Source organism: Manacus vitellinus, unplaced genomic scaffold (genome assembly GCF_001715985.3).
Source record: "Manacus vitellinus isolate BGI_N305 unplaced genomic scaffold, ASM171598v3 scaffold_13_pilon, whole genome shotgun sequence".
Classification (NCBI taxonomy): domain Eukaryota; kingdom Metazoa; phylum Chordata; class Aves; order Passeriformes; family Pipridae; genus Manacus; species Manacus vitellinus.
Window position 1 is genome coordinate 18,471,400 of NW_021938999.1, and position 25,562 is coordinate 18,496,961.

The 25,562-nt window shown below is 40.6% G+C and overlaps 1 protein-coding gene across 9 annotated transcripts in view; it reads right to left on the minus strand.

Moving 5' to 3' along the window:
- The window catches only part of CELF2 (CUGBP Elav-like family member 2), a 555,113-nt gene that overhangs the window by 128,519 nt on the left and 401,032 nt on the right, over positions 1-25,562 (minus strand). For 8 of the 9 annotated variants that reach the window (XM_018068157.2, XM_018068154.2, XM_018068158.2 and 5 more), the window contains one exon: positions 4,546-4,742. In XM_018068157.2, the coding sequence (XP_017923646.1) occupies positions 4,546-4,723 (178 nt within the window). In that variant the 5' untranslated portion in view covers positions 4,724-4,742. Of the gene's footprint in view, positions 1-4,545; positions 4,743-4,905; positions 5,002-25,562 lie in introns of those variants that run through there. The other variant, XM_018068159.2, reaches the window with a different exon arrangement.

Below are 25,562 nucleotides of genomic sequence, written 5' to 3' on the forward strand. Positions count from 1 at the left end.
GCTGCTGATTAGGACAGTGTGACAAGCAGATTGTCACAGCTCTGGTCCTGTGGCAGTCCTACAGGACTGCCTGAGCTCCCTTTTCTCCTCCTGCTGAGCAGCAAATGGGAGGGACCTGCTGGATGAGAGTAATCATCCTTCCTGCCTGCATCAGACTATTTCTGATTTTAGAGCTAAACTGAGGCTGAAATGGTACCCAAGCAAGCCAGGTAACTTCTCCTTCTCTATGCACATATGCCTCCTTGCCCATCCAGTCTCTCCTGTATGCAGCAGATGAATGCCTCATTATCCGATTCCTCTGCTTGCTTCCCGGTAGACTTAAATTACCATGTTAAATAGGATAATAATAAACACTGGCCTTTAACTACAGCACATCCTTGTTCACTCAGCAGCCTCCCTCTAATCTGATAAAGGGTCTGTAAAAGGCTACAAGGAAACACTGAGTTAGTTGTTACACGGGTGCCTCTCCCTGCTTTCTGCAGGGTGATTACTACGGCATCACACATAGACTCACAAAGCTGTTTTAGGGGATCTTGATACCTACAAGAATTATCAGGTATCAAAACAGGGGCAAGGTACCAAAAGCACATAGTGGATCTGGCCCAAGACTCTTCTGCTGCATTTCAAAAGGCAAAAGTAGCCCTGTGCCATCTGCTTGCCTCAGCACTTGGACTCCAAAACCAAAGCAGCCAAGGAAATCTTTCCGGCTTAGGAAAACAGTGGGGAAGAAGAGAGATCTCGGTGGCAGTGTATGCTGCCTTTGCACAGAGCTCACTGCATTTGAGGTATTAGAGAAGCTCTTTTTAACAACTACTCTGGAAAAAAGTCATCTATCCACCCAGAATAAATTAAACAAAGGGAGCGAACTGGATTGGGAACAAAGAGGGCTGATCTGCCCAGACTTTGAATCCCCTTTGCCCCCAGAAGCTGAAAGTGCCATTTATTTCACCGTTACAGGATTTCCTGCTTTTTTTGTTGTTGTTGGGGTAGTTTCGTATTTAGTTTACCTAATCCCCTGGATTTCTCTTGTTGCAAAAAGAGGAAAAAGCATTACAAAACAACAGGGGATAAACACAAAGTCAAATTACTTTGCTGATCTCTTTCACACATTCAAAAGAAGCAGAGAACTGCAAACTCTGGAAATCAGGAGGAGTTTCCTAGAGGATATTCCAACCATCACCCACTGAAATGCAGCCATTCCTGAAACTCCTAATTAATAAAGCCAAGCTTCAACGTTTGCACTAGTAGCGATGTATCTGTGGAATTCAGATGGCTTTCCTCTAGTTTTCCAAAGTGAGGAAAACTTGGCTTTCTACCTGTCTTCCTCCAGCTTCAGCTTTGCAGAGTTGGCAAGCGATACAAAAAAGGAGGAAAGACATGAACTAGGCCGTCTGTCGTTGGAGGGTATGAAAGACAGTCTGAATAACAGCAGGAGAGGGAGAAGCAGCCTATGGTTATTTTTGACAGAATTGGGAGAGACTCAGATTGCAGCTTCATAAACAGTTCATCAGAGAAAAATTCTGTTCAAATTGGAGGAGCCCCTTTGGCCAAGCTCACAGAAATACACAACCCGTGTCTGGGAAGAGGGAAATATTTCAAAAATTGAAATGGTTTTCTTTAAAGAACAAACCCAAACCGCCACCCCCTCGTGTGGTGTAGTAACACTAACTTGCATTCCTGTCATTGCAACTCATGGCTTGCAGAATATTCTCAGAAAATTTCTGGGTGATACCAGGCTGTGAATGGTCTGCCTGACACAGAGTCCTGACTGTGCAGTGAAATGAAAAATGGACTTTTTCATGTGTCACCCAACCTCAAGGTCCCCTCGATGGACTGTTCTACAAAATTGGAGGTGATGCAGAGGGGCAGCAGGTAGAAAAATGCCTGCCATAACTCAAATCCACCCAGCTCAAATTAAATAAAAATGGTTGTTCCATGTATGTATTTATACTGAAGAGGAACATGGAATTCACCTCAGACACATGTGATTTTTGGTGTTGACCTGCACAGAGCCAGGAGTTGGACTTCATGATACTTAGGGCTCCCTTCTACCTCAGGTTATTCTATGATTCCACGACCTCTGAACAAAAGATGAAAACTCAGTTTCATTATTAAATGCCAATTAGATAGTATAGGCAAAGTATTTCTCATGCATTGTGATGAGAAGAAGACTGTAATTGCCCTGTTTTGCAGGGCAATTTTTTGGTTTGTTTGTTTCTAGCATTCTTAACAATCTCTCACACAGAATCCTTTGTGTGACTGGATTAAGAAAATAAAGATCATTCCTACTCAGGAGATATCCACAAGAAACTCAAGAGGTTTCTAGCAACCCTGCTGGCAGATTCAGCCAGGAGGACGAATAGAGCCAGCGTGGAGATACACTCCTCCAAAGCTTCCAAGGGAAAAGCTGACCACTAGAGGAACTTGCTGCTGTTGTCAGGGAAAAGTAAGTCTGAAGGTTATTCTGTCTTTCTTCAGGATTAATTTCATTTGCTCATTAAAACACATAATGCCTGAAGTGACATGCATCATCTCTGGCTGAAGAGAGTCCAAGCAAAATGCATCCCCAAAACCCAACCACCTTTCAAAAAGAAGATTGTATAGCAGGACTACAAACCTTGATAATTAGTCTACAATGATTTGCATGACCTGTGCTTCTTCCTTATCCCTTCCAGCTGCTTGATGGACAGGTACAGTACAATGAAAAACACTACAGAAATGGGAATCAATGGGTTTCTTCTGTCTAACCACAATATCATTCTCACTTCATTTACTGCTTAGTGGGAAGGCATTTCTGTGGCCCAGGAATCAGCTCTTTCCAAATGGACGAGTCTCAAAGTTCAGCATTTTAGTGGTTTAAACTAAGTAGGAGTTTGCTCATCCATAGCAGCCTGGACTGCAGAAAATCCAGTTGTCTGACCTCTTAATGCTGTCTCCTATCCAGCATTACAAGAAAAGGACATTTGGTCAGGGCTCTGTACTAACACAGTAGGGGGGTACGTGCTACAATACATCAATCCTGGGGAGTGGAGGGGGCTGGAAGCAGAACTACACTGAAACACTCCAACCAGAAACAACTTCTCCTTCTGAATCACAGAATCATGGAATGGTTTGGGTTGGAATGGACTTCAAAGACCACCTAGTTCCAATCCTTCTGCCATGGGCAGGAACAACTTCCACTAGACCAGGCTGCTCATCCAACAGAGCCTTGAACACTTCCAGGGATGGGGAAAGGAAAGAGCAATCTAGTACAGAGACTTGATTAGCAGCAAGGTACAGTGAGACGAACCCCCCTCCCTGACACTGGTGTGACACTGATGGAACAAATCTCTTAACCAGAAGTGATAGAAGCAAACCACTATCCCTCAGAACACCAGACTGCTTAAACTGGGCAGCAAAGAAGCCACCGAGAGGATCCTCTGCCCTGTACCAGGGCAAGGAAGATACGCTGAGCCTTGGCAGTGCTTTGCTCAAAAGCACAGGCACACCTGAGGTTGTGCTGTGTGCTTCTCACAACTGCAGTCACCTCTCACCAAACTAGAAGTGTCCAGCGAGGGCTGTTTTGCACAGTTAGTTAGCTGCTAGCCCACAAAAATCATTTTATGATATTCTCCATAGCACGTGTGCTCTGAAGATTTTTAGAAACAGTGCCAGGAGTGCAGTAAGAATGAATAACTGTCCAGTAACCTTACAGCCAGGCACACACATGCACATCTAGTTATGCCTCCGAGCTACGCTAATTATTTGTAGCAATGCTTTCATGTACCAAACCTGAAGTATCAATGAAAATATACAGCTGTGTAGAAAAATTCATTCTGCGAAACAAAATATTCACTTTCAGTCTACACGTAAGCACATGCTACACGTACACAGCTATAACACACAAAACTCTCACATGCCTAAATACACACAAGACATACAGTGAAAACAAGGAATATAGTTAGGGAAAAATACTTTACATATGTATAGAAAAAAATGCAGGAAGGAAAACCAACCCTTTCACTTAGAACAACATCAGTGCCAAAAATCAATCCTTTAACATGACTGCAGAAAAGAAATCAGATTTTGGAAAAAGGACTGTTTGTAATTTTTATTGCTTCTGGAGCAGTGACGTAGCAAGAGCCCACTGCTATAATTTCTCCCTTTTGTATCCTTAAAATAATTCCCACCTGGGGTGCAAAGAGAGGAAACGAAAGGAAATAGAAAATTATATTTTTCATGAGCTAATCCTGGGAGGCAAATGCTCAGGTTTCCATGTTTCTGGGCAAGAATAATTTAAACAAGAACAGCAATATTTTGTTATTTTTTGCACAGTTGGAGTGTATGCTTCCAGATAACAGACAATTAAACTGCAATTTAAGAAGAGGAGGAAGACGGTATCTGATAGGATTCAGGAGTCCTCTCCTCTTAGGAGTGCTGCATAGCTCAACACAAAATACTACAAAACAGACAGCCCAGATGCAAACCTCTTTGGAAATGCTGAAGGCAAGCAAGATCATCGGAAAAACAAACAAACTGAAAGCAAAGAGAGCACAACTACTGTACCTTTACTTTGGGGAGGGTTCTGACTTCTGTCTCGGAGAACATTAATCTGGTAGACAGCTCCATAAGGCTCAAAAAGTTCTTTTAACTCTTTTTCTGACCATGAACGGGGAATCTGTCCAACAAACATCTTAATGGCATCTGGGTCTGGTTGGTCTGAATGATCCAAAGCTCCATTCATCTTGTTAGCTGTGCCGTTACTAGAAAGTGGAAAAGGAGATTGAAAAGAAGGCAAGTTAGGAGACTACGCAGTTTTCATGTGCACTAGATGCAGAAGATGATGTCAATTGGCACGAAGAAGAAAAAAAAAATCAGTATTTAATTAATAGCATAAGTATTACGAACAAAAAACAATGCTATTACATTTTTCATTGAGTCTGGTTTTCTCTGCAGGCTGCTACTTAATGTCATTATATAAGACGAGAGCGGCACAACACAACCCGGGACGTTTGCATTTTAAAGCAGACGATAGTTGCAAATAAGTGCAGATTTCTGTCCATGGTTGTTGTAAACAGAACTGCAGTGAATTCTCACTAAACTGGCTACTGGCAGAAACAAGGCAGTGTGTGTGTGTGTGTGTGTGTGTGTGTGTGTGTTTTGTAATAAAGTCACATGAAAGGAATATGAAACACTTGGCAATCTGTCAGATGACTAATGCAAGATGCCAGCGATGAATCTGCAGATTGTGTGAAGCATCCATGTGTGCATCAAATTAGTATGATATTGCCTAGAATGGAAAACACTCCAGCTATGTGGCTGGTTGCTGCCGATTAGTTGCCTACGCTCTTTAAAAAGGAAAAGCAGTCTGGAGTGCTCCAGTTTAAATCATGTTGTTTATTGCTGCCATAAAAAAAAAAAAAAAAGAAAAAAAGCACAATTCGAAAAGAGAAGACAGTGTCAAAATTGCCTACTTTGTTGTGAAAATTAAAATACTGCTTCAAAAACTTTTTCTCCCTGCCAAAGGAGATAAAAAATTTGAACATTTTCACCCCCTGTAAATTCTTACCCTATCTGATATCCAGATGTACATGCTACATCCAAGTTCAAAACAACCACACGCTTTTGCAGGGGAAAAGAGCTTAGTAACAAAAAATAATTTGATCTGGGAGACAAATGACAGGCTATGGTTTAGGAAGGGTCATACTCTTAGATGGAAAAGAAATAATTTTAAATACTGAACAAAAGAAAAATACAACCCCGCCTACCAAACTTATGTCACTATTGATAATTAAGGACAGTAGTTTCAACTAATTACTTGGCTAGAGATCCTGTAAGTGCTGATAATTTTTGGATGTTTCAGTTTAAAGAACGAACAGTAATGAGATGCGACTTTTTGAGCATCCTTCCCATCTTTCCACTGGGGACAGGGGGGAAATGGCCTGTGTGCAGCAGTGTCAGAAGTTGATCATGGCAGAATTCAGGCATTTCAAAGCCACCTGCCACTTCAAAAAAATTTGACTTTAATTACAATTTCTCTGTTTGATGATTGTTCAGGAGTGAATGCCCACCGGAGGACTTGGAAGAGCTCAAAATCTGCACAACCAGATGAAAATCATATTTTACAAGTGAAAAAAAAAATAAATCTAAGAATGGCAAGGAGAAAACAACCCTGTGTAATTCCCCTGTCTCACAGCTATAACCAGTGTGAAGACAAATTATTTAGTTTCACGTGTTTCATCTCCTTGAAAGCATAATTCACCTAAATACATTAATATGCCCATATTAACTTTAGCACTTTCCCTGCTTACGGTGGAAAGGAGAAAGTTATATTAAAGACACATTTTAAACCAACAAAAAGAAGTTTGATCATCGCTTGTGAAGTGTTTTTAACATGGATCAGCAGACAACAGCATTTATCACACTCATAAATAGCTAAAAATCCTGTTTATTCTAGTGGGAGTTTTGCCTGAGTAAGAGACTCAAAGATTTGGTCCAAACTTTTATATCACATTTCATGCACAAATACCCTCTCAACTTACAAATGCTCTTCATTTTGAATAAGTTCTACAGGTCATAAGTACACCTGGAGATATCATTATTTCTCCAGGCATTAGAAAGTGCATTTTCCATACAGACACAACACTTAAGCCAAAGCAAACCAACCATCCAAAGAACCATCTCCACCCCAACCACCAAGAAACAGAAAAACCTTGACTGACTCACTTGAATGATACTCCATGGGAACAACTTTCAAGACTTTCAGTAAGCAACTACATGGCACAAACCTCTAGAAAATTACTCCATTATTTCTTTTGAATTCCTATTCCTTTATGTAAAACCCAATCTGTCAAAAAAAAACCCTAGCAGAGAGGTTAAAAAATCCCTGACCCATAGCTTAAAATAACCAGGGAAAATGCTTTCACATTATTTTGGACCTGCAAAGACAGGAAAAGGTAGAAGCTTGGTAAAGCCCTCAACTCTGCCCTGGCCTTGGTCAGCTATTTTTTTTTCAGAAATTGGCTTCACTTTTCATTTCATTTATACTCTGTGTTGTTACATTAACAAAATGAATTGAGTTCATTTTAAAATTATGCCCTTCATCTATTCTTTCTCTTGGATCCCTTCTCTAAGAAATTCATACATAATTGCTACTTCAGCCCAAAATTACAGTTAAGGTAATGTTTAATAAAAAATAACAAGTTAATTCCTGTGCTTTTTCCTTTACCAAAACCACCTTTACCACAAGGAGCCCCACAATTTCCATTGCTAATCAGCCAATTTTTAGGAAACCACAAAGCCAAACACTTATTTGTACCTATTTTCTCAGGCTAATGACCCCAACTGCATCAAGTTCTTGCTTTGAGCTACAGATTTAGGCACAGGCCAAGATCTCTTCTAATTTCACAAAATGCTTCAGCTCTTTTTCTATTTTGTTGGAACCAAAATTGAATTGATCATATTCCTTAAATGCTTTATTGGATAAAGATGGTTAAAGGCTCTGATCCATGAGTAGGCTACCATACGCATAACTCCAGGGGACAGGTTTTGTCACTCACTGCCTGCATTAACTTGGGCAAGTCATTAAAACTTCTCTGGACTAAATTCCACCATCCACTGACAGCTCTGTCAATCCACTAACTCCTGCAGATCTAGGAAAAAAAGAAGCACAATTTAAACTTTTCTTTATAATACTTTTCTACCACAAGGTAGGGGCTTGACTGAGCTGCCAACATTTTGGGGGGTTGACAGACAAGTTCAGGCCACAGAGAGGGCACTCATTTCTACAAGCACAGCTGGGCTCCTTCCTAAATTGCATTTCCTTTGCTTTCAGCGCAAACTAAGGCTCTCAAGCACCTCAGAGGGATAATACAAGTCTCACTGTTGGGATTTTGAGGAGCTCATGAACACTGTTGCAGCAATGACACTTCAGTAGCATTGTCACCCAGCTTCAGCAGTAGCTGTAGGATTAGAGCCAGTGTAGTCAAACTAAACTAGTGAATAAAACAACAGAGAGATAACAATGGAAAAAAACCACCCCAGTTTTATAGATTCTATGGATTTGATCCCTGCAGTGTACTTGAAAGTTCCACTGAGTAACAAAACTATACACCACACCTGCCTGATGGTTCAGTTGTCAGAGCGTTTGATGGGTCAATACAAGATCCATTCAAATATCCTTGATCCCTTGCAAATAACCTCTGCTAAAGATGAATTCCCTTATCCTCTCCCAGTCTTCATCTTCACCCAATAGACATTACTGCTCTGCACTAAGACCTCTTGGTCACCAACAGCTGCAGGGTTTTTACTAACTTCTCTCTGCCTCTCTTCCTCTCAGAGGAAGTGGCTTCTACCTTCCCCCATCTTCCCCTTCTCCTGTACCCAAGAAATAACAAGGCAAAAGAGAAACTATGCATAAAACTTTCCAAAAGAAGCAAAGCAGACCTTGTGAAAGTTTAGGACTATTTCTTGAAAGCACGAGCGTACAGAGATAGCTGTGTCTAGGGGACACTAATGAGAATGGGATCCCTTGACAATTACTGTCAGTACCCAAATGATGACATATATTAAAAAAAAAAAAAAAAAGGGAAAAAATTCGATTATGTGGTTTGCTGGCTCTACATTGTAGCAATCCTTCCCTCCATGGCCAATTTAGCCCACTGGACTCAGGGGTGACCCAGCACATCATCTTCATTGACAAGGTGTCATCTATATCGTAGAGAGCAGCCTGAGGGCAGAGATTAAGCCACTGAGTCGCTGGCTGCTTGTGGTTGCTGCCAGAGCATCTTCTCTCTCAATTTGTGCCAATTTTCCTTCTAATAACCTAACTACCATTCCATCATTTCAGCAAGTTGACAGGACCACTCCTGAGGAGCTAGAGATTGTTTTAATATCCCTGCTGCTTCAGCAGGAGCACCGGAAAAACCTGGTAGATGCCTTCTCTGTCTCTTCCATTCATGTCTGTAATTACTGCAAGACTGCTAAAAGTGAACTGGCCACTAAGGACAGAGAGAGAGCCTTCAGAAACAATGTCTGGATCAAAAGGGACTCTCTTAAATTCATCACTGTTAAGAGCTTTGGTGTTAATCCACGTTCACTTCCATTAATGACCTCGGTGTCAAACCAGGTGCTGAAAAACAGCTGTTAACAGGGACCAAACAGATTTACATGAGACCTGTTTTTTAAATCTATTTTTAACCCTACACAGAACCTTCACGCTGTTGTTTTTTGGTTAATTCATGTTGCAACCCTCCTCCCATTTTAGTGGTTTTATCATTTTGCTGGGGATTTGCCTTTTTTTCATGTTCTACGCTTTAAGACATCTGAGCCAACAGAACAAGAACGTGATAACAAGCAGGTTCTAAGTGTAAAGACAACTAAATCCACCCCAGCACTGAGGCATTTGCAGGCACCAAGGTTTTACAGTAATAAGTATTTACATCTGAGCCAAGGTATCACTGCCAGGATACCACACAAGCTGAAAAAAGAGACAACATCCATTCGAAGGCCTCTGACTGCTATCAAGAGACACAACCAAGCATCACCTTACCGTACTCCAAAGATCATAATTGCTGGTTTACGAGCAAATTTTATCTGGAAGGACCCAAAAGGGCTTTATAAACTCATTGTTTAGAGAGGAATGACTTCATCATAAGGTGACAGACGGCAGCTGTTTAATGACATGGAGCATTATCGCACAACAGTTTCAGCCAGGAAGGGTAGAACAATACCGTACCCAATTGAAAACTGCAGGGGGTTGCGATTTATAGACACAGAAGGTAATTACCTACATTGGATTTTGGCCAGCAAAACAAGGGCCAGAACCTCTGACAAACAGAAAAAAGAAGCTGTGCAACATTTTTAAGCCATAAATGACCACGTCTCTGTGGTTTTTTTGGGGGGAATAAAAAAAGTCATCTCCAGATGCTTTCTGGCCCATCAGCATTTTCCCAGCACACTTGCTCATAAGCAGCTCAAAGGAAAGATGATGCTTCAAAAATCATTAACTGCTTCTACTGTAGTGTCTTGTACAGTTTTTGGCAGAACTATTACACTCTAATAACGCTAATAATTATTATTAAGTAAGACATATCCAGAACTGCAGTTCCTAAATGACCCTGACATCATGCCCAATGAACAAAACTCATATATGGCAGTATGTTCAGTCCTATGCAGGCAGTAAAGTCTATGAAATAATTTTCCCCAGGCTTCCCTGCACCCATCGGCAGGGCTAACAACTGAGTAGCTGTAAGACTTGCAATCCATCTTATAGCCCCATAAAGCCTTTAACAAAGAGCTGAGCAATTCTTCATCCACCCAGCAGAGAGCAACCGCACTTGCACTCACACACACACTAACTACATGAAAATCCTGATGGCTTTTAATACCTGACATACAATGCTCAGATTTTATTCTTCTCAGCATCTAATAATACTCAAGTGCTTGTGTAGGCACTTAAGGGTAAATTCAAAGATGTTTTTTCATGTGCTGCCTCCATGTTGGCAGAAATTATCTGTAAAAGTGTAATTTTTCTTAAGACAATGGGTTCCTTTTTACTGCCCTGATAATTTAAAATTCACAGTCATTTTCCTGGTGAAATTAGTGATTACTTGTAGCTCAGCTTTGCTAACTCTCTACGTATATTAGATCATACAAACCATGGTAAACCATTGTTAGTATAGGAAATACTTGTTTTCTGATTAATTCCAAATTCAGTATGTGTGATCACTTCAATGCCTCAAATGCAAATTTTAGGTAAGGTAAGGAGGAGGCATCTTGTCCCAGAGGAAAAAAGATTTGGAAATGTGATGGGAAAAAATATTTCCTACCTTGAAAATGTTTTGACAGGAAGTAAATTTGGGCTGGGAGAAGAAGCAGCAGAGGGAAGTTGCCTTTCAAGCAGGTAGGTCAGACTGCATGATACTAAGGGCAATATGAATTGGGAAAAATACCGAACAAAACGCATACTAGAGAAACATCAGAAGAGAGCTGAGCCCACCTGAGATAAAACATGTTATTTCTTAGAGGTATACATGCAGATTCCTCACTACTATCACAGGAAGAAATCAAAGATACAAAAGGAAATCATAGTAAGAGCCACATTAAAATGCAGTTCCCTTTTCAGCTGGAGGTGTACACTGGAGCACATACCCTCCTCTGTGCTGTAGGGCTTCTTGAATTCCTAAAATCAGCCCTCAGTGTTCTGCTCACCAAAGCTAAACATTCACCTCCAGTGGCTGGTGCCTCTTCAGGAGGTCAGCCTCTGTGTTCCTGAACCCCCTCCATTACAAGTTTGATTTAAGGCTAGGGTTTCAACCTAAACCCTGGATACTCCTTGCACACATGTTTAAACCTACCAAATGGTGTTGTTTTAATGTCCTGCTGTAGACAATGCTTTCTAGAACCGTAGAGTTAACAACAGTAACTTTGCCAAAGCTTTGTACATATGTTACATCACACTTTCAAAACCCACTTACATGCAAACACATCTTAAAATAAAAAAGAAGTTCTTTGTGTCTCAGACCTGTCTCAACTCTTACTTCTGCTGTATGGACCTATCAAGCAAATTATTTTTTAGAACATGCACTACTGCTTAATGATGTGTATGTGCTGTGAGTGGAGCAACTCATACAAGTTAAAATATATGTAAACAAGAGTGAACGAGGGCAGAAGTGAAAGCAAACAGGGAGGGGAAGAGGTTTGTTTTTTTAGTCTTCTATTTTGGAAACCAATTAAATATCATTGCTAGTTCATCTAATAGCGGAAGCAAACAATTAAACACACCATCTGCACAGATCTGAACTGGGCAGCTTTTTGTTTATGCTGATAAAACTTACAATGGTCTATTTTCAGTATCTTTAAGGATTTGCCTACAGTGGCTTACAGACTTTACTAAACTAACATTAGTAGAAGTTCAACAGCTAGTGACAGACACCTGCCCTTTAATGGCTGAAGAAAGCAAAAGCCACCCCACCCTACCCCACCCCTGACTTTTGGATTTGTTTCCCCTCTTGTTCAAGTACAGATAAGGATCACAAATTTCTAGGGATATGTGATAAGATAAAATAAAGTGCCTGAAGATATAAAATAAGAGGCTATGTAACCTCCAAGTTTTGTTCTTCCTATAGGCTTGGGAATATAACTAGTTCAAGGTTTGATGAGGTCTACCAAGTGATAATGTTCTGCAACATAAAGCTCAGCTTAGGCATCCACCCAATAATTAATTTTTGCTTTCTGGGCAGAACTCGTTCCATATATTAAACTCAAACAAGATTGGTTCTGACTTCATCAGGTGAAGCGTAGGTGCATTTCTAAGAAAAGCACCACAAGAGTTAAGATATAGAATCACAGAATGGTTTGGGTTGGACCATCTAGTTCCAACCCCCTGCCATGGGCAGGGACACCTTCCACTAGACCAGGTTGCTCAAAGCCCCATCCACCCTGGCCTTGAACACCTCCAGGGACGGGGAAGCCACAGCTTCCCTGGGCAACCTGTTCTAGTATCTCATCGAGCTTATAATAAAGAATTTCTTCCTAACAGCTAATCTAAACCTGCCCTCTTTCAGTTTCCTGTGTCTAAACTAACTCGTATCATGGCAAGTACTGCAACTTACTGTTCCACTCTTCCTGTGCTCCTCAACAACTTTTTCATTTGTAATCTCTCTGGGCAGAGGCTGACCTTTTGCATTAATATCTGTGCTGTGTCTAAAAGGGGCTTTAATTGCAAAGGGGTTTGTTCTCTCTGTATCACTGTAAGCTGGACAGTAACACGAGAGTGCACTTATGTGCTTGAACAATTACATTATAGTTTTGGAGCATCGATTGATACAATTTTTCACATGAAGCTGAGACTGAAGTAGCTGACTGCTCAGTATTAATGGTGTGGATTATTAATGTCTTGCTTTACTGATTACACACATTTGCAGTGAAGCAAACTTCTTTCTGTGTGGCAGGAAACATTTATCGGTATAATTTTTTAAAAAAGCACAACAGTATTTGATTACACCCAAATGCTTATATATTTGTGACATGTCAACAACTGAATTAGAATAGCACCAAGCTTTTAAAATTCAGGACACGTAGGACCATCTGTTTTCTTGTCAACAACCTCAGTCTCTCTCTCCCCATTCCAAACACTTACTGCTCCAAATTTAAAAAGTTGTTACTCAATTCCCTTCTTCCTTTGCCCTCAAAAAAACTTCAAAGGCAGCAGTGAAGACTTCAAATATTTATTTTTTTTTTTACTTGATAATTAATTACGTGACTATTTCAGCAAGTTTTATACCCAGGCTGGCAGTTACGTGCAAGTTCTTATGAGGTTTGCAAGGGCTTATCTAGTTTATGGCAAACAGTGTCCTGGAGTTGGAGGGATGGTGGGCATGGGAAAGGTGTTCTGCAAACATTAGTTTTGAAATGCAGCCATTTCTGTGGGCTAAAATCAACCAATTATTGCAAGGAGAAATTTAAAGTCCAGTGTTATTCCAAGACTGGCATCCACGTGTGTACACACATGCTCAGACCCAGCTGAGCTCCACAAAGTGCAGGGAGCGATTTTTATGGGCCCAAAAGCCACGTCCAAAGAGAGGGAGGCCAACAGCTCGTGCCTGACATGACTACTTTACCTAAATAGCTTCCTTAGAAAGGGAATGGATGATCACAGCCCTGCTTGTGTTAAGGGCTCAGCCAATTCTGTTTATCCAGTTTTGGTTAGATCTCAAATAGACCATTAAAGCAAGCTGTGACATTCAATTTTCTTACTTTAAACAAAAAATCCTATCAAGCTCACCCATGCTCCCTCCTTTTACAAATCTGAATGTAAGAAAAGATTATTGTCCAAAGCGTGATGCAATTGTGATTTCAACAAGTTGAGCATCATTATAGCAAAATCCCCCTCAGCTGATTCTTTTTTTTTTTTTTAAGCCATTTCTTCATTTTTTTGACACCACATCTGGCATATAGAATACAGATGATCATTTGTTTATATATCTGTCTAAATGCCTTTTCCAAACACAGCCAGATGGAGCCTTTCAAAATCAAATTAATTTCAGATTAATTCACTCTGGACCCACTCCAGTTTCATGACTCTATGCTTTGAGGCACCATCTAAATTGATTTAGAGTCACGAACTTAAGAGAGCTCAAGTCCTTAGGTACAGAAAAAAGAGATCCTTCTTGCATACTGAAAGAGTCAGCAAATCAAAAGAGTCCATAATTGTAAGTTTTGGCTCCTTCAAAAAAAAACCCAAATCAACATAGGAATGCCTTAGTCTTTATAGTGCCAAAATCATATATAAAAAGGTTCACATTTCATCCCAGAAAAATCACTCTAGAATTTACATCTTCAATGCCTCCCTTGCTGAGTCCAATAAAATTTATTGCTCTAATTAAAAAGGAAAATAAAAAAAGCATTGCTCTAAACCTTGCAATAAGCAGTAGTCATAGAAAGATAGGAGACAGGTAATAAAAATCTCCACTGCAAGGGATTTATCTAAGGAACTATAAACAAATGTAGCCTGCAAACACTGTGGGCTTGCATACTGTCAATCCTCTGTGGATGCCTTTATTATCTCACTTGTTTCAATTGCAATTTGGGTTTCCATGGAGATGTAACAGTCAACTCTGGAAAATTATAAGATAAATGTCAGGCAGTGATAACGGTGTTAATGAAGCTTCATTGACAAGCAGAACTATGCTTCAAGTAATACGCATATTTCTATTAGCATATGTATAACCTGTCCAGAAAAAGAAAGGAAAAACCCCAATAACAGGGAAAGACAATATTAAAAAATTAAAATGAAATTGTGTATACAGACGACACGAGACACACGACGGAACGTTGCATCTGTCTGAAAGCACGGATTCCTAACAAAAACAGAGGAAGATGTGGATTCAAAATTTAATTGCCTGATTCCTCTTCAAAAATCTTTGCACTCAGCTCTCAGGCTGAAAAGGCACTCTGCTGACACGCGCAGACACCCTTCTGCACGGTGTGGCTCTTGTTCCCTCGCAGCGCGAGGTTGGGAGGATCTGCTTCACCAGGCACTTTGAAGCGTGCGATTCCACAATGCGCAGATCCAGCTGCAGTGGGTTCTTAGAAAGATGCCGACCTCAGTGGAAACACTAACAGCCTACACACAAACACGGCCCCGGCTACGGGAGCTCTCGGGTGTCGGACGTGCTCGGATCAGGGCGGCTGGTCCACCACGTCTTGATACGCGATGAGTTTAACGTGATACTGCCGGGGCAACCACCGTGGGCACTTCAGATGACAGCACGGTGTGGTCTTGACCTGCTTCTGTGCTAACCAAGCCTGTAAAACCTGAGGAGGAGGAGGAGCTGCCAGTCAGCTGTGAAGGGCCGTAGCTAACTTTTTTTCTTTCCACAGATGGAAAGGTTTTGGTGAGCTGGAGGTCAAAGGGGTGACAAAGCTGATTTCTGCAGCACAGAGGGAAAAGCAGCCTATTCTGCTTTATTTCAACAAATCAAGGTCTTTATTTGGGCAGGATGAACTTCCACCATGCCAGGGGAAGGAGTCTGGCTATTCCTGTGCTTGAGGGTTCATGCTGGCAGTGGAAGAGGGCAGGAATGGGGCAATCCCACCCCACAGGACCGCATGGCAATTTTTGCAGGTGGATAAAACGTGCTAAGATGTTCAGTACCTATTCACGAGGTGGTATTGCCTCTGGTTGGACAAGCAAGAGGTACTAGAGGTTGGTCTCATCTCTTCTCACCCCACTATTCAGTCTTGGGAATTTTAATTCCTTGCCTGCCTTCTAACTCTTTCAGGTAGAATCAATCCTCCTGTCTAGTGCCTTGGAAAAGAGGGTTCTGGTATTAATCCGGTGTTAGAGGGGCTACAGGTAAAGTAAAGAAGCTGAAAATCAGGATCAGGCTTGGTTCAGTGGTAGAGGAGGGTGAAATCTTAAACTTACAAGCAAACAAAGAAGAAAATCTTTATCCTTCCCAGGGCTTGAGGGCAAAGTAAGTGGGCAGGCAAAACTTTGGGAATTGTGGGAAAGCTCTTGAATGTTACTGGAATGAATAATCTCATGAAACTGTAGCTCAACTGAAGATCTGCATGCAGGGCAGGAGACAAGCTGGCTTTGCCATTTAGATGGAAAATATAGGAGGGGAGCAGGCCTTTAGTAAAGGAAAACAAGAATGTTGTCTGGAAAACACTTCCCAGTTCTTCAGGGAGGAGTCATCTTTGTCCACACAGGTTTTTGGGGGCAGAAAAGTGAGTTGGAAAAGTGCCCAGTCTTTCTTCAGAGCAGACCTCAGCTCTGATCAGATTGCTGGACAACAACAAAATCAATAGAGGTGGGTTTTTTCGAAGTTGTATTACAGAGAAGCTTACAAAAAAATCTAAAAGCTTCCCTTTTCTGAATCTTTTCTAACTACTCCTCAATATAACATACTAGAAAAATCTAAGTACCTCATTAGATTGCTACTAAAATGTCAATAGTTAGAAAGTGATTTTCCCCAGTGAGTTTCAACATACTTATAACTCACTCTAGTGATTCTTGGGGGAGGGGGAAAACTTCTAAAACCTAATATTAGTGGTAGTTGATTCTATGTAGGAGCACAAGTACTTCTACCAGCTTTGTGGAAGACAGAATAAAGAGTAAAACTGGAGCCTGGCTTCAGCTTCAGATGGGCAAGTTGTACATGCTTCTAGCAGCCCCAAAGGGTAGCAGAATGAGGTCCCACCAGACGTACCACTAACCATACACACAACCATGATACGTAGATTAAAGAAGAGAAACTGGATGTGAAGGCACAATGCTCAGCAGTTTTTAATGAAAAAAACACTTCTTGTGCTGGCTGGAAAGCACTGTCTTGTATGCATTGCAAAACAGGCCAAATTGTCTTAATTTTTCACTTGTTGAAATCCCTAAATTCCATTGCAATGTGTGTTCTAACATCTTCAAAGGATTTATTTTCCTTTGTAATTTTGGGTTACCAACAGTTATACTTTGACATCCAAAGAGAGAGCTGTTATTTAAAAGGCTAATAGCACTGGTATACAAGTAGTCAACAACAAATCTGAGTTTTTAAAATAAACTCTCACTAGAGTATAAGATTTTATTTAGTCTTTTTTTTTTTCTCTATTATTGCAAAAAAAGTTATTTTGCTCTGGTGGTTACATTGTTCTTTTGAAGCTCACAAGAAAATAAACAATTACACATAATTAGGAAAGGAGCAACTCCCCCTTTAAAGGCATCATTCAAACAAACAAAATGAGAAAAACTGGTTTAAATTTTCCTAATAAACATACCACGAAAAATGCCAACAAAAACATGCCCTAACACAAACAGTTCCCAAGTCATATGGCAGTCATTTATGGGGACACTTCTGTCTTAAAAGATAGATCTCCATCTCCTGAGTTTACAGGGCACTTTACGTAAAAGAAGCATGGGGAAAACAGGAGAGGGCTGCCATTTAGATCTGTTTTGCCAAATGGAAAGGAAAATACAGCTCGAAAAGTTGCCAAAACCTATGTTTTTAAGGTCATCTTAAATACCTCTAGCAGGAATTTAAAAGGATAACTTCTTAACTGTACCCTTTGGACAAAAGGTTATCCCGGTGGGTTATTATTTGCTCTGGAGGTTTCATTCACAAGCAAAAATGAACCCAGGTCTTAGGGACTTGCTGGCACTTTTACAAAAGAAGTGGGAAAGGAGGAGATGGGAAAAAATAGGAATGACATCCACATAATTTTGACCACCCCATAATTTGCAAAGATTCTTAACTCCAATACCCTTGTGCAAGAGAAAAGGTAGTTAAACACTTGTGGGTGTATTTTTAAGCTCCCTGTAACATACTTGACCTGGGGAAACTCGGCCAGCTCAGGTTTGGCTGGCTGTCAGCAGCAGTGTGAAACACAGTGTGATTTATAAAAATCTCTGTCATCACACCACAGGGTTAATTTCTTCCCCTCTTTCTTCTCCTTCCCTCCTCCCCCTGAAAGTGGAAAACTCTTATTTGTGATGACAAGTCTTTGGAAAGCTGGAGGATTAGTAACACCATGTGGCTCCCTAAGATCTCTAGCCCTATTCCAACTGTTTTTCCACATAACCCCTCTCTGTACGGTCATCGGCACCTTTGCTCAACAGATGGAAAAAGGGAAGAAACCTGCCCCAGGGCAGGTGGAGGGACCAGGATGCTGCCAATGGGAGAATACAGTCTTGAAGCTTACAGGTCTCGATCGCTTGATACAAGAAACCAAGAGGAATCCAGGAACCAAATATGAGGTTTATAATATGAACATTTATTTTAATGATCTGAAGGCTGAACCCGATGGGCTTGTCACTGTAAGTAAGAGATATGGAGAAAAAACCCATGAAGCCTGAATTTTCATTCTGACTGCCACCACTGGAGAGCTGTGGATTTGTGCTCATTTTGGTTTAAAGAAGGGAAGGATATCTGTACCCTGTGCCTGCACAGTCACTCATGATAGACAGTGACCAGCCGGGCAGCAGGTCAACTCTGAACACCTGACACAGAGCTTCACTCCAGCAATTTCAAATTCATTGAGAGGGGTATTACTTACAGATTATTTTAAGGCAAATCAGTTTTCTTGCTATAACCATCCTTCAGAGAAGACGAAATCTAATAGAAGAACAAAGCTGGGGAGTGTGTCTAATGGTAAAGAGCAGAGAACTATGCAACAGAGAAAGCTGTTTCTCAGCCTCACTCTCTCATAAGTCTCTTCCCTTTGCTGTGCTTATCTCCCTCACCTTTGAATTATGATCCCATCCCAGTGAAAAATTCTAAAACACTCAGAGGAAAGCACTATATAAACATTGAAACATTATGTTATTAAAGAAGCAGTGTTTAAAAATTATGTAATACAGCAGAAGTAAAGTACTTTTCAGAGCCACTATTACTATTTGCATTGCAGGAGCATCTCTGATGCCCCAAACAATGCTGCCTGCTTTCTAAGTAGCAGACCTAATTTTATTAGTAAGCCCAGATGTTTTCCTACTATTTTCATATAATAGGAAACATGACACACTTTCAGACTATTTTAATACACAGTTAAGAAAAAAAGGGGACAAGTGGACACTGCAGGTCTGAGTTCACTTAGTGTAAAAAGTCAGGGATTTTTAATTTACCCTAACCCTATCAAGCATCTTCATTAATGAGCCCCGGATCTGGAATGCTTCTTTAATTCTCTGTGCTTCCATCTTTCTGTGACTGGACTGAATGTCAGCACAGTTGGCTGAAACAGTTACTGTTTACTAAGAAGGGTCAGAGAATCTGGGGGTTAACATCAAGGGCTTCCTGGACAGTAAGGGAATGTATTCCCTGAAGTTGCAAGGTAGAAGAGAACGCATTTCTGATGTGCCAGCTTGCATCTCGCATTAGTCCATATTTTCCAGGCATTTATCCAGTAGATCCCTTGCTATCCCTTCTTATTTAATTCAATGATGCATTCTTCAACAGACTTGCAATCCACTTGCTGAGACATTAATTAAAACTACCTTGAATTATTAGCAGCTACATAACATTTGATTGGTAGAAGAAAAATAGTTGGGTATGAAAATTAGTATTAGCTTTTACATAAAATAAATTATTATTCAATAAATCTTAATTGCCTGGGGCATTTTTATGAACAACAGGGATTAGCAAATATAATGTATACAATACTTTGTATATGTAACAGAGAGAATAATCAAGCCTGACAGCGTAGTTTTGCTTATTTCAGAACACATACACAGCTCACATGGAGAAGGAGCAGTTTACAAGGAGCTTTTCCTCAGCCACACACAGCTGTAAGAAGCTCGGAGTCAGCAATGGCAGAGCACTTATGGCTGCAGCCCCTGACAGTTATATCAAAACTATACATCCTTGAGGAGTCATTTCGTCTAAACCACTGCTTCTGATTTCTCATCTTACGTGGTCAATGGGCCTGCATTTCTTAAAAATGGCAGTATTGGTGAAGGTAGGACTGAGGCTTCAGGAGAGCTGTTTTGCGAGCTCTATTCCACGAGTGCTGCAGAAATGTACACAAAGCTTTACAAATGACCTCATTTTTACCAGGAAAGGACAGCTCAGCTCTGTTCTATATTTTCCTGAACTGAAAGGAAGGCCCCACAGCCAAACTGTCATGTCTAATCATTGTGTTGCTGGAGAGTGTTTAAAACAAACAACTTTTTTCTTCTTGTTTTTTATTTATTTATTTTTTTTTTAAAATACAAAGCCGTGGAGCAATTGTTGTGTTTTGAGAGAGCGGGAGCTGTGTTTTCTATCACACAGCCAAGACACCAGAACAGCAGTTTTGCGCAGTTCGATGAATGAGCTTTATAAGGGTAAATTTTCACCTCATTAATGATCTGACCTGATTATTCCCTTCCCCCACTTTTCCTTTTAGGTCATGGATCAAATGTGACCCACTTTCCTTGAATGCTTTCCCACCATCTACTTTTCCCATTAAGAGTAGAAAGCCAGTTGCTAAGGACACATTACAAAGCAGCCACGCAACCAGTAAATATCTGTCCCCCAAACACACACATAGACACACACACACACACACACACTTTTCTTCTGCCCTGCCTTTACAATATTTCGCCCCCTCTCATCATCCACTCTCAACAAGATCCTGCTTTACATTCAGGAAAGCCAACAACAGAACTGCTTATAAGGACAGGCTTAGCACGAGAATAGGATTTTCTAATGACTACAGAGACTCCTGGGGCCCTTCATATTTAAAAAAATATAAAGACAGCAGCCTTGGTTTTTAATTACTCCTAATTCTAAATCTCATGGCCTTAAACACAATAGCTCTTTCAACTCAGAAAAAAAATGACACTAATCAGTAACAGAGTCCCCTGCGCAACCTGCTAGTCCTCTGCTGGCATTGCAATGTTTGCACTGCTATGATTTTTCAAGGTTGACCAATGAGTCAGCAAAGCCAAGATGACTTAAAAGCATTAAATCATGCAACTAAACCAGTTTTTTCCCCATACAGCACCGGATGGATTGCAATTAGCAAGGGGAATCAGTACAAGGCAAATATTGTAAGAGCAGAAAGAGAGACAAATAGGGAATTAAAGGAGATGGTGTTCATTTTGCAACAAATGAGCCCCAGATGTTATGGTATTTGTGGTTTAATACAGCCCCTCTCACCAGCCAGGTAAGGAATGTAATTAAAAAGCATTAAAGTTCAGTTGCTAAAGCTCAATAGAAATGAAATGAAGACTTAATTCATCTGCCCTACTTCCCTCTGAGTAGCTGACTAATATTTCTACTTGGTGCAAAGTCCTGTGAAATGGAAGACTTGTGTTGTTCTGCAATGCTTTCTATGAAAATCCTTCTCCTTGGCATTTATAAAAGAAAAGATGTCGTTCCAAATGTCTCATTGAAAAATTAAACAGAAGTATGTAACACTGCAGCTACTTGGATTTGCCTGACTATTTCAGCTCCCAGTAGTATTGTGCAACACTTTGGTGTTTCTATAACCAATACCTGACTTTTAGCAATTAGAGGTACACCATATGATTAAATGTTTCATGTATACAGCTTCACATCTAAATTACAGTTACATAGTGGACAAGACTGAGGATTTGGTCACAACCTGTATTTGTACTTCATACCACCCTCTCTTTTTCCACAGTACCTCCACGACATGCTTCCTCCTAACTCTCCTACAGATGACAGAAATCATAACTGCAATGGGATTTTCCATTTAGCAGGACAATGAACATGTACATCAGGGCTGAACTGCACCAGTGACACTGTGGAAAGATTAAAGTCACCAGCATCCAAGCAAAATGAACCGTAAATACAATTACTGTTGAACTATCAACGAGCAAACTAAGCATGGGTTTCAAGCAGTGGCAGCCTAAGTAACAGCCTCCTGAGAAGAAGAATAAAATCCTTGTTGTTTGCAGGAGTCCCTAAATTCAGACACAAAAATCTCCAATTTTGGATTACAGGAATAATAGTCTGAATACCAGACTTTTACTCTCAGCACCAACTGAGCTGCCCACAAGAAAGGAGGACCCTGACATATGGCTGAGGCTTCCAGGCACCTCAAAGAAAAAGCCCATCAAGCTCCTTAGATGTGCACTGAAAGCATGGAAAGCTTTCATTCCCTGGAGGGAATTGAAGGGAAAAGGCATCATTTGTCCATCTGAAGCAGGCAACCAAACCTGTTTTTCTGGACATTCAAATAACTTTCTGTAAGTCTGACCACATTTTCTTCTTTACACTACACCCTATTCCTCCAGTTCTCTTTGTATTCACACTTTTTTTCCCCCTCATAATTTATATTTGAATTGTCCTTAACACACCTCTTATTTACATTTAATGTATTTGTTCATCATTAAACTGACGATTCCACTAAAAATACACCATTAAGAAAGGCATCCATGGCAGCTGGCCCTTATTACTGCATCATTTCTGGACAATATTCCAAAACCAGCAACTTCAAAGCATTTGTATATCAGGCTCCTAGCATCATGTTTTATCATTCTGGTACATTGCTTGGATTCCCAACAGCTCTCTTCCAGTCTGAATAACTATTCCCCAAAAATAAATGTGCTGTAAACTGTTGATGTCTTTTTCTCTTTACTGTTTTTGTCAAATTGCTTTCAAGCACCTGTGATATTCTTCAGCTGCCACCCCTTGTTGCTCCTCTGTTTAACTCCATAAGAAGAAACACATGAGTCAGATGCAGGAAAAAGTCATCTTATCCTTCAGTCCCTCCAGTAGCCAAGGCAGAGCTGTCCTCTGGAGTGCACTGGTTATCTGTTCACTTGATGAATTCTGAAAGATGCTCCACTTCCATATCCCCCAGTCCCCACCAGTGGCTGAGCTCCCACCAGAGCTCCTGTGCAAATCAAAGTAAGGACAGCTAGGCATCAATTTTCCCACTCAATTCTATTCTGGAAGAGACGTCAGGCAGCAGCACTCAACTGCTCTATTTTGTCGTTTAGTGCCTCGCATCATCATTCCACTGGTATATACAAGCAGTGAGTGTTTTCCAAAGGGAGACATGGGGAGCCAGGTTACAATGCAGAGAAGAATACTCATTACTGTAAATTAAAATCCTTAAGCAAATCACCAGCAGTGAAACAATCTCTGCTTCGATTACGCGGTTAGCTGGCACATCAAGGCTTTTCTTACTTTGGCCAGAAATACCGAAGCAATGATTGATCTAATCTGTAATCATGTTGTTTATTTCAAATTAGAGGTAATATAAAAAGCATAACAGTGAGTATATATATATTCAGAGTACCACTGCAGACATCCAAAAGGAACTCTATTTTATCCCTGCTGCTTTGCATTTTAGCCTCATTTCTTCCTTTTTACAGTCTATGGTAAATACAATATTTGCTCTTAGAGTTCTGACTCTCCAGGGATTATAAAGGAAACGTACTTAACACAGAGATTATCTTTCTGGTGTTGCACTGTATAAATGAAAATTGTTACATTAATGGTACTATAGAGTCATGTTCAAACACCATTAAGTACCTCTCCAGAAAACCAAAGGAAGGGGAGTGATGAACTCCAGCATAGTTCTGCCTCAACTTGCAAGTCTATTTGTGCTTCTCCCTCCCTCACTGTGCAAAGGATTCTCCGGAAAGGAATTTCCAGACTTTCTTTTTCTTTCATTAACACTTTATAGCCCCCAGTAAGAGTAAAAAGAAATATTAATACTTAGGAAGCACAGACAGCAAATTCTCTTAGAATGCAAAGTCTATACAATTGATACAAAACCTTCCATTGAAATTCTGCCCAAATACGGATTTACATCATCAGCTCAAATTGGGACCCACTTTCACACTTACAAACCCAGACCCTGGGTGTCTCTGCTTTGGGTTTAAAAGTATGCAACAAGCTCCTTTCAAACAGACCAAGACTCACTACTTCGTTCTGTTATATATTACTCTTCCTCCATGGGTTTAAGGCTTATTTTTAGCTGCTTTAAATCTGTATAGGTCAGATGTATATCTGCTAATGAGTGCTGGTAATTAAGGTTTCAAACCACACAGCAGCAATCCAACACTTTCATGTTGCTGATATCTTTCTAAATTTGTGTATGTTTTCAGAGCAAAGTCTGAGAGTCCTATTTGATTTAATTTCATTAAGTTTTTCAAGACTAATATTATTAATATTATTTGTGTATTTGAGTGTTTAGAAATACTACAGTAAGAACATTTACCTGTGCTGAAGAGGCTTGATTATAAAGCTTGACAAAACTAACTGGAGAAGCTGTAACCATTGCTCAGTTACTTTTGAGAAACATATTGGGAAAATTCAGCATATCTCACTTTTCCCTCTGATAATTTGGAGATATCTGTCTAACTTTGTCAAGTACTTTGAAAGAGCATGTAAGAAAATGGTGAGTTTTACAGGTGCAAAACACGTAAAGGAATGTAAAAAGAAATGCTCTCCTTTCCCATAGATTTCAACTCCAGTTGTTCATAAGAGCAGCCACAGTGCTGTCTACTCTCTTGTATGGTTCTGAATCATGGGTCATCTACCGCCACCACCTGCGTCTCCTAGAACGCTTCCATCAACGCTGCCTCTGTACAATCCTAAACATCCACTGGTCAGATTTTGTGACCAATACATCTGTTCTAGAGCAAGCAGCAATCACAAGTATAGAGGCCATGTTGATGAGAACACAGCTGCGATGGGCAGGGCACGTCTCCAGGATGAAGGACCAACCACCGCCTCCCTAAGATCTTGCTTTATGGTGAACTTGCCACCGGCTGCCACATGAGAGGAGCCCCGAAGAAAAGATACAAAGACTCCCTGAAACAACATCTCAGCCTTGGCCATATTGATCATATTAACTGGTCTACTCTGGCCTCCAATCGGGAGGCCTGGAGACACACCAGGAGACACACACAGCTGTCTCCTTCGAGAACGCACACAGGATCACTCTCGAGGAGAAAAGGCAACGCAGAAAGAACCGTGTTCTGCAGAATACACCACCTAAGGAGTCTTTCTGCTGTGCCTTTTGCAATTGGATATGTCTGTCTCGTATTGGCCTCATGAGCCACCAGCGTGCCTGTAACAAATGTGGATAGAGCCTTCCCAAATCTTTGTTCGCGAAGCCCAGCCATGATGTTCATAGGGACTGGCCAGGCCTCCGTGAGGTCTGTTCAAATGTAATTTCATTTGTATGTGTCTGCTACCCCCTGCACAGTGCAGAAAATAAAGAAGAAAGGAAAGAAAGCCTCAGCATGATCCTGAAATTAATTTTCATGATAGGAGCAATTGAGTCCATCTACTAAGGTACTTATAATTACATTACATTGCTACTTGGAAGAAAAACGGCTGGCTATATTCTAAGAAAATATTAACCCCATCAGCCCAATCACAAATCACTACCTTTAATGTATTCTTCCTTTTATTAACACCCATGAGGTGCCCATTAGAGGCACCTTCACTGCCATTCTAAATCACTTCTAATTATCAGACTAGCAAAAACACGACGGAAACGTTATTTCACATCTTCGAATGAAAGGCTCTTTGCTGTCCAAAAGACATGTCAGCACTGGATGATTTACTCCATGATTTTGTTTACTGCCTTCAACTTTCATTAGTGTTAAAAGTGCTAAGATT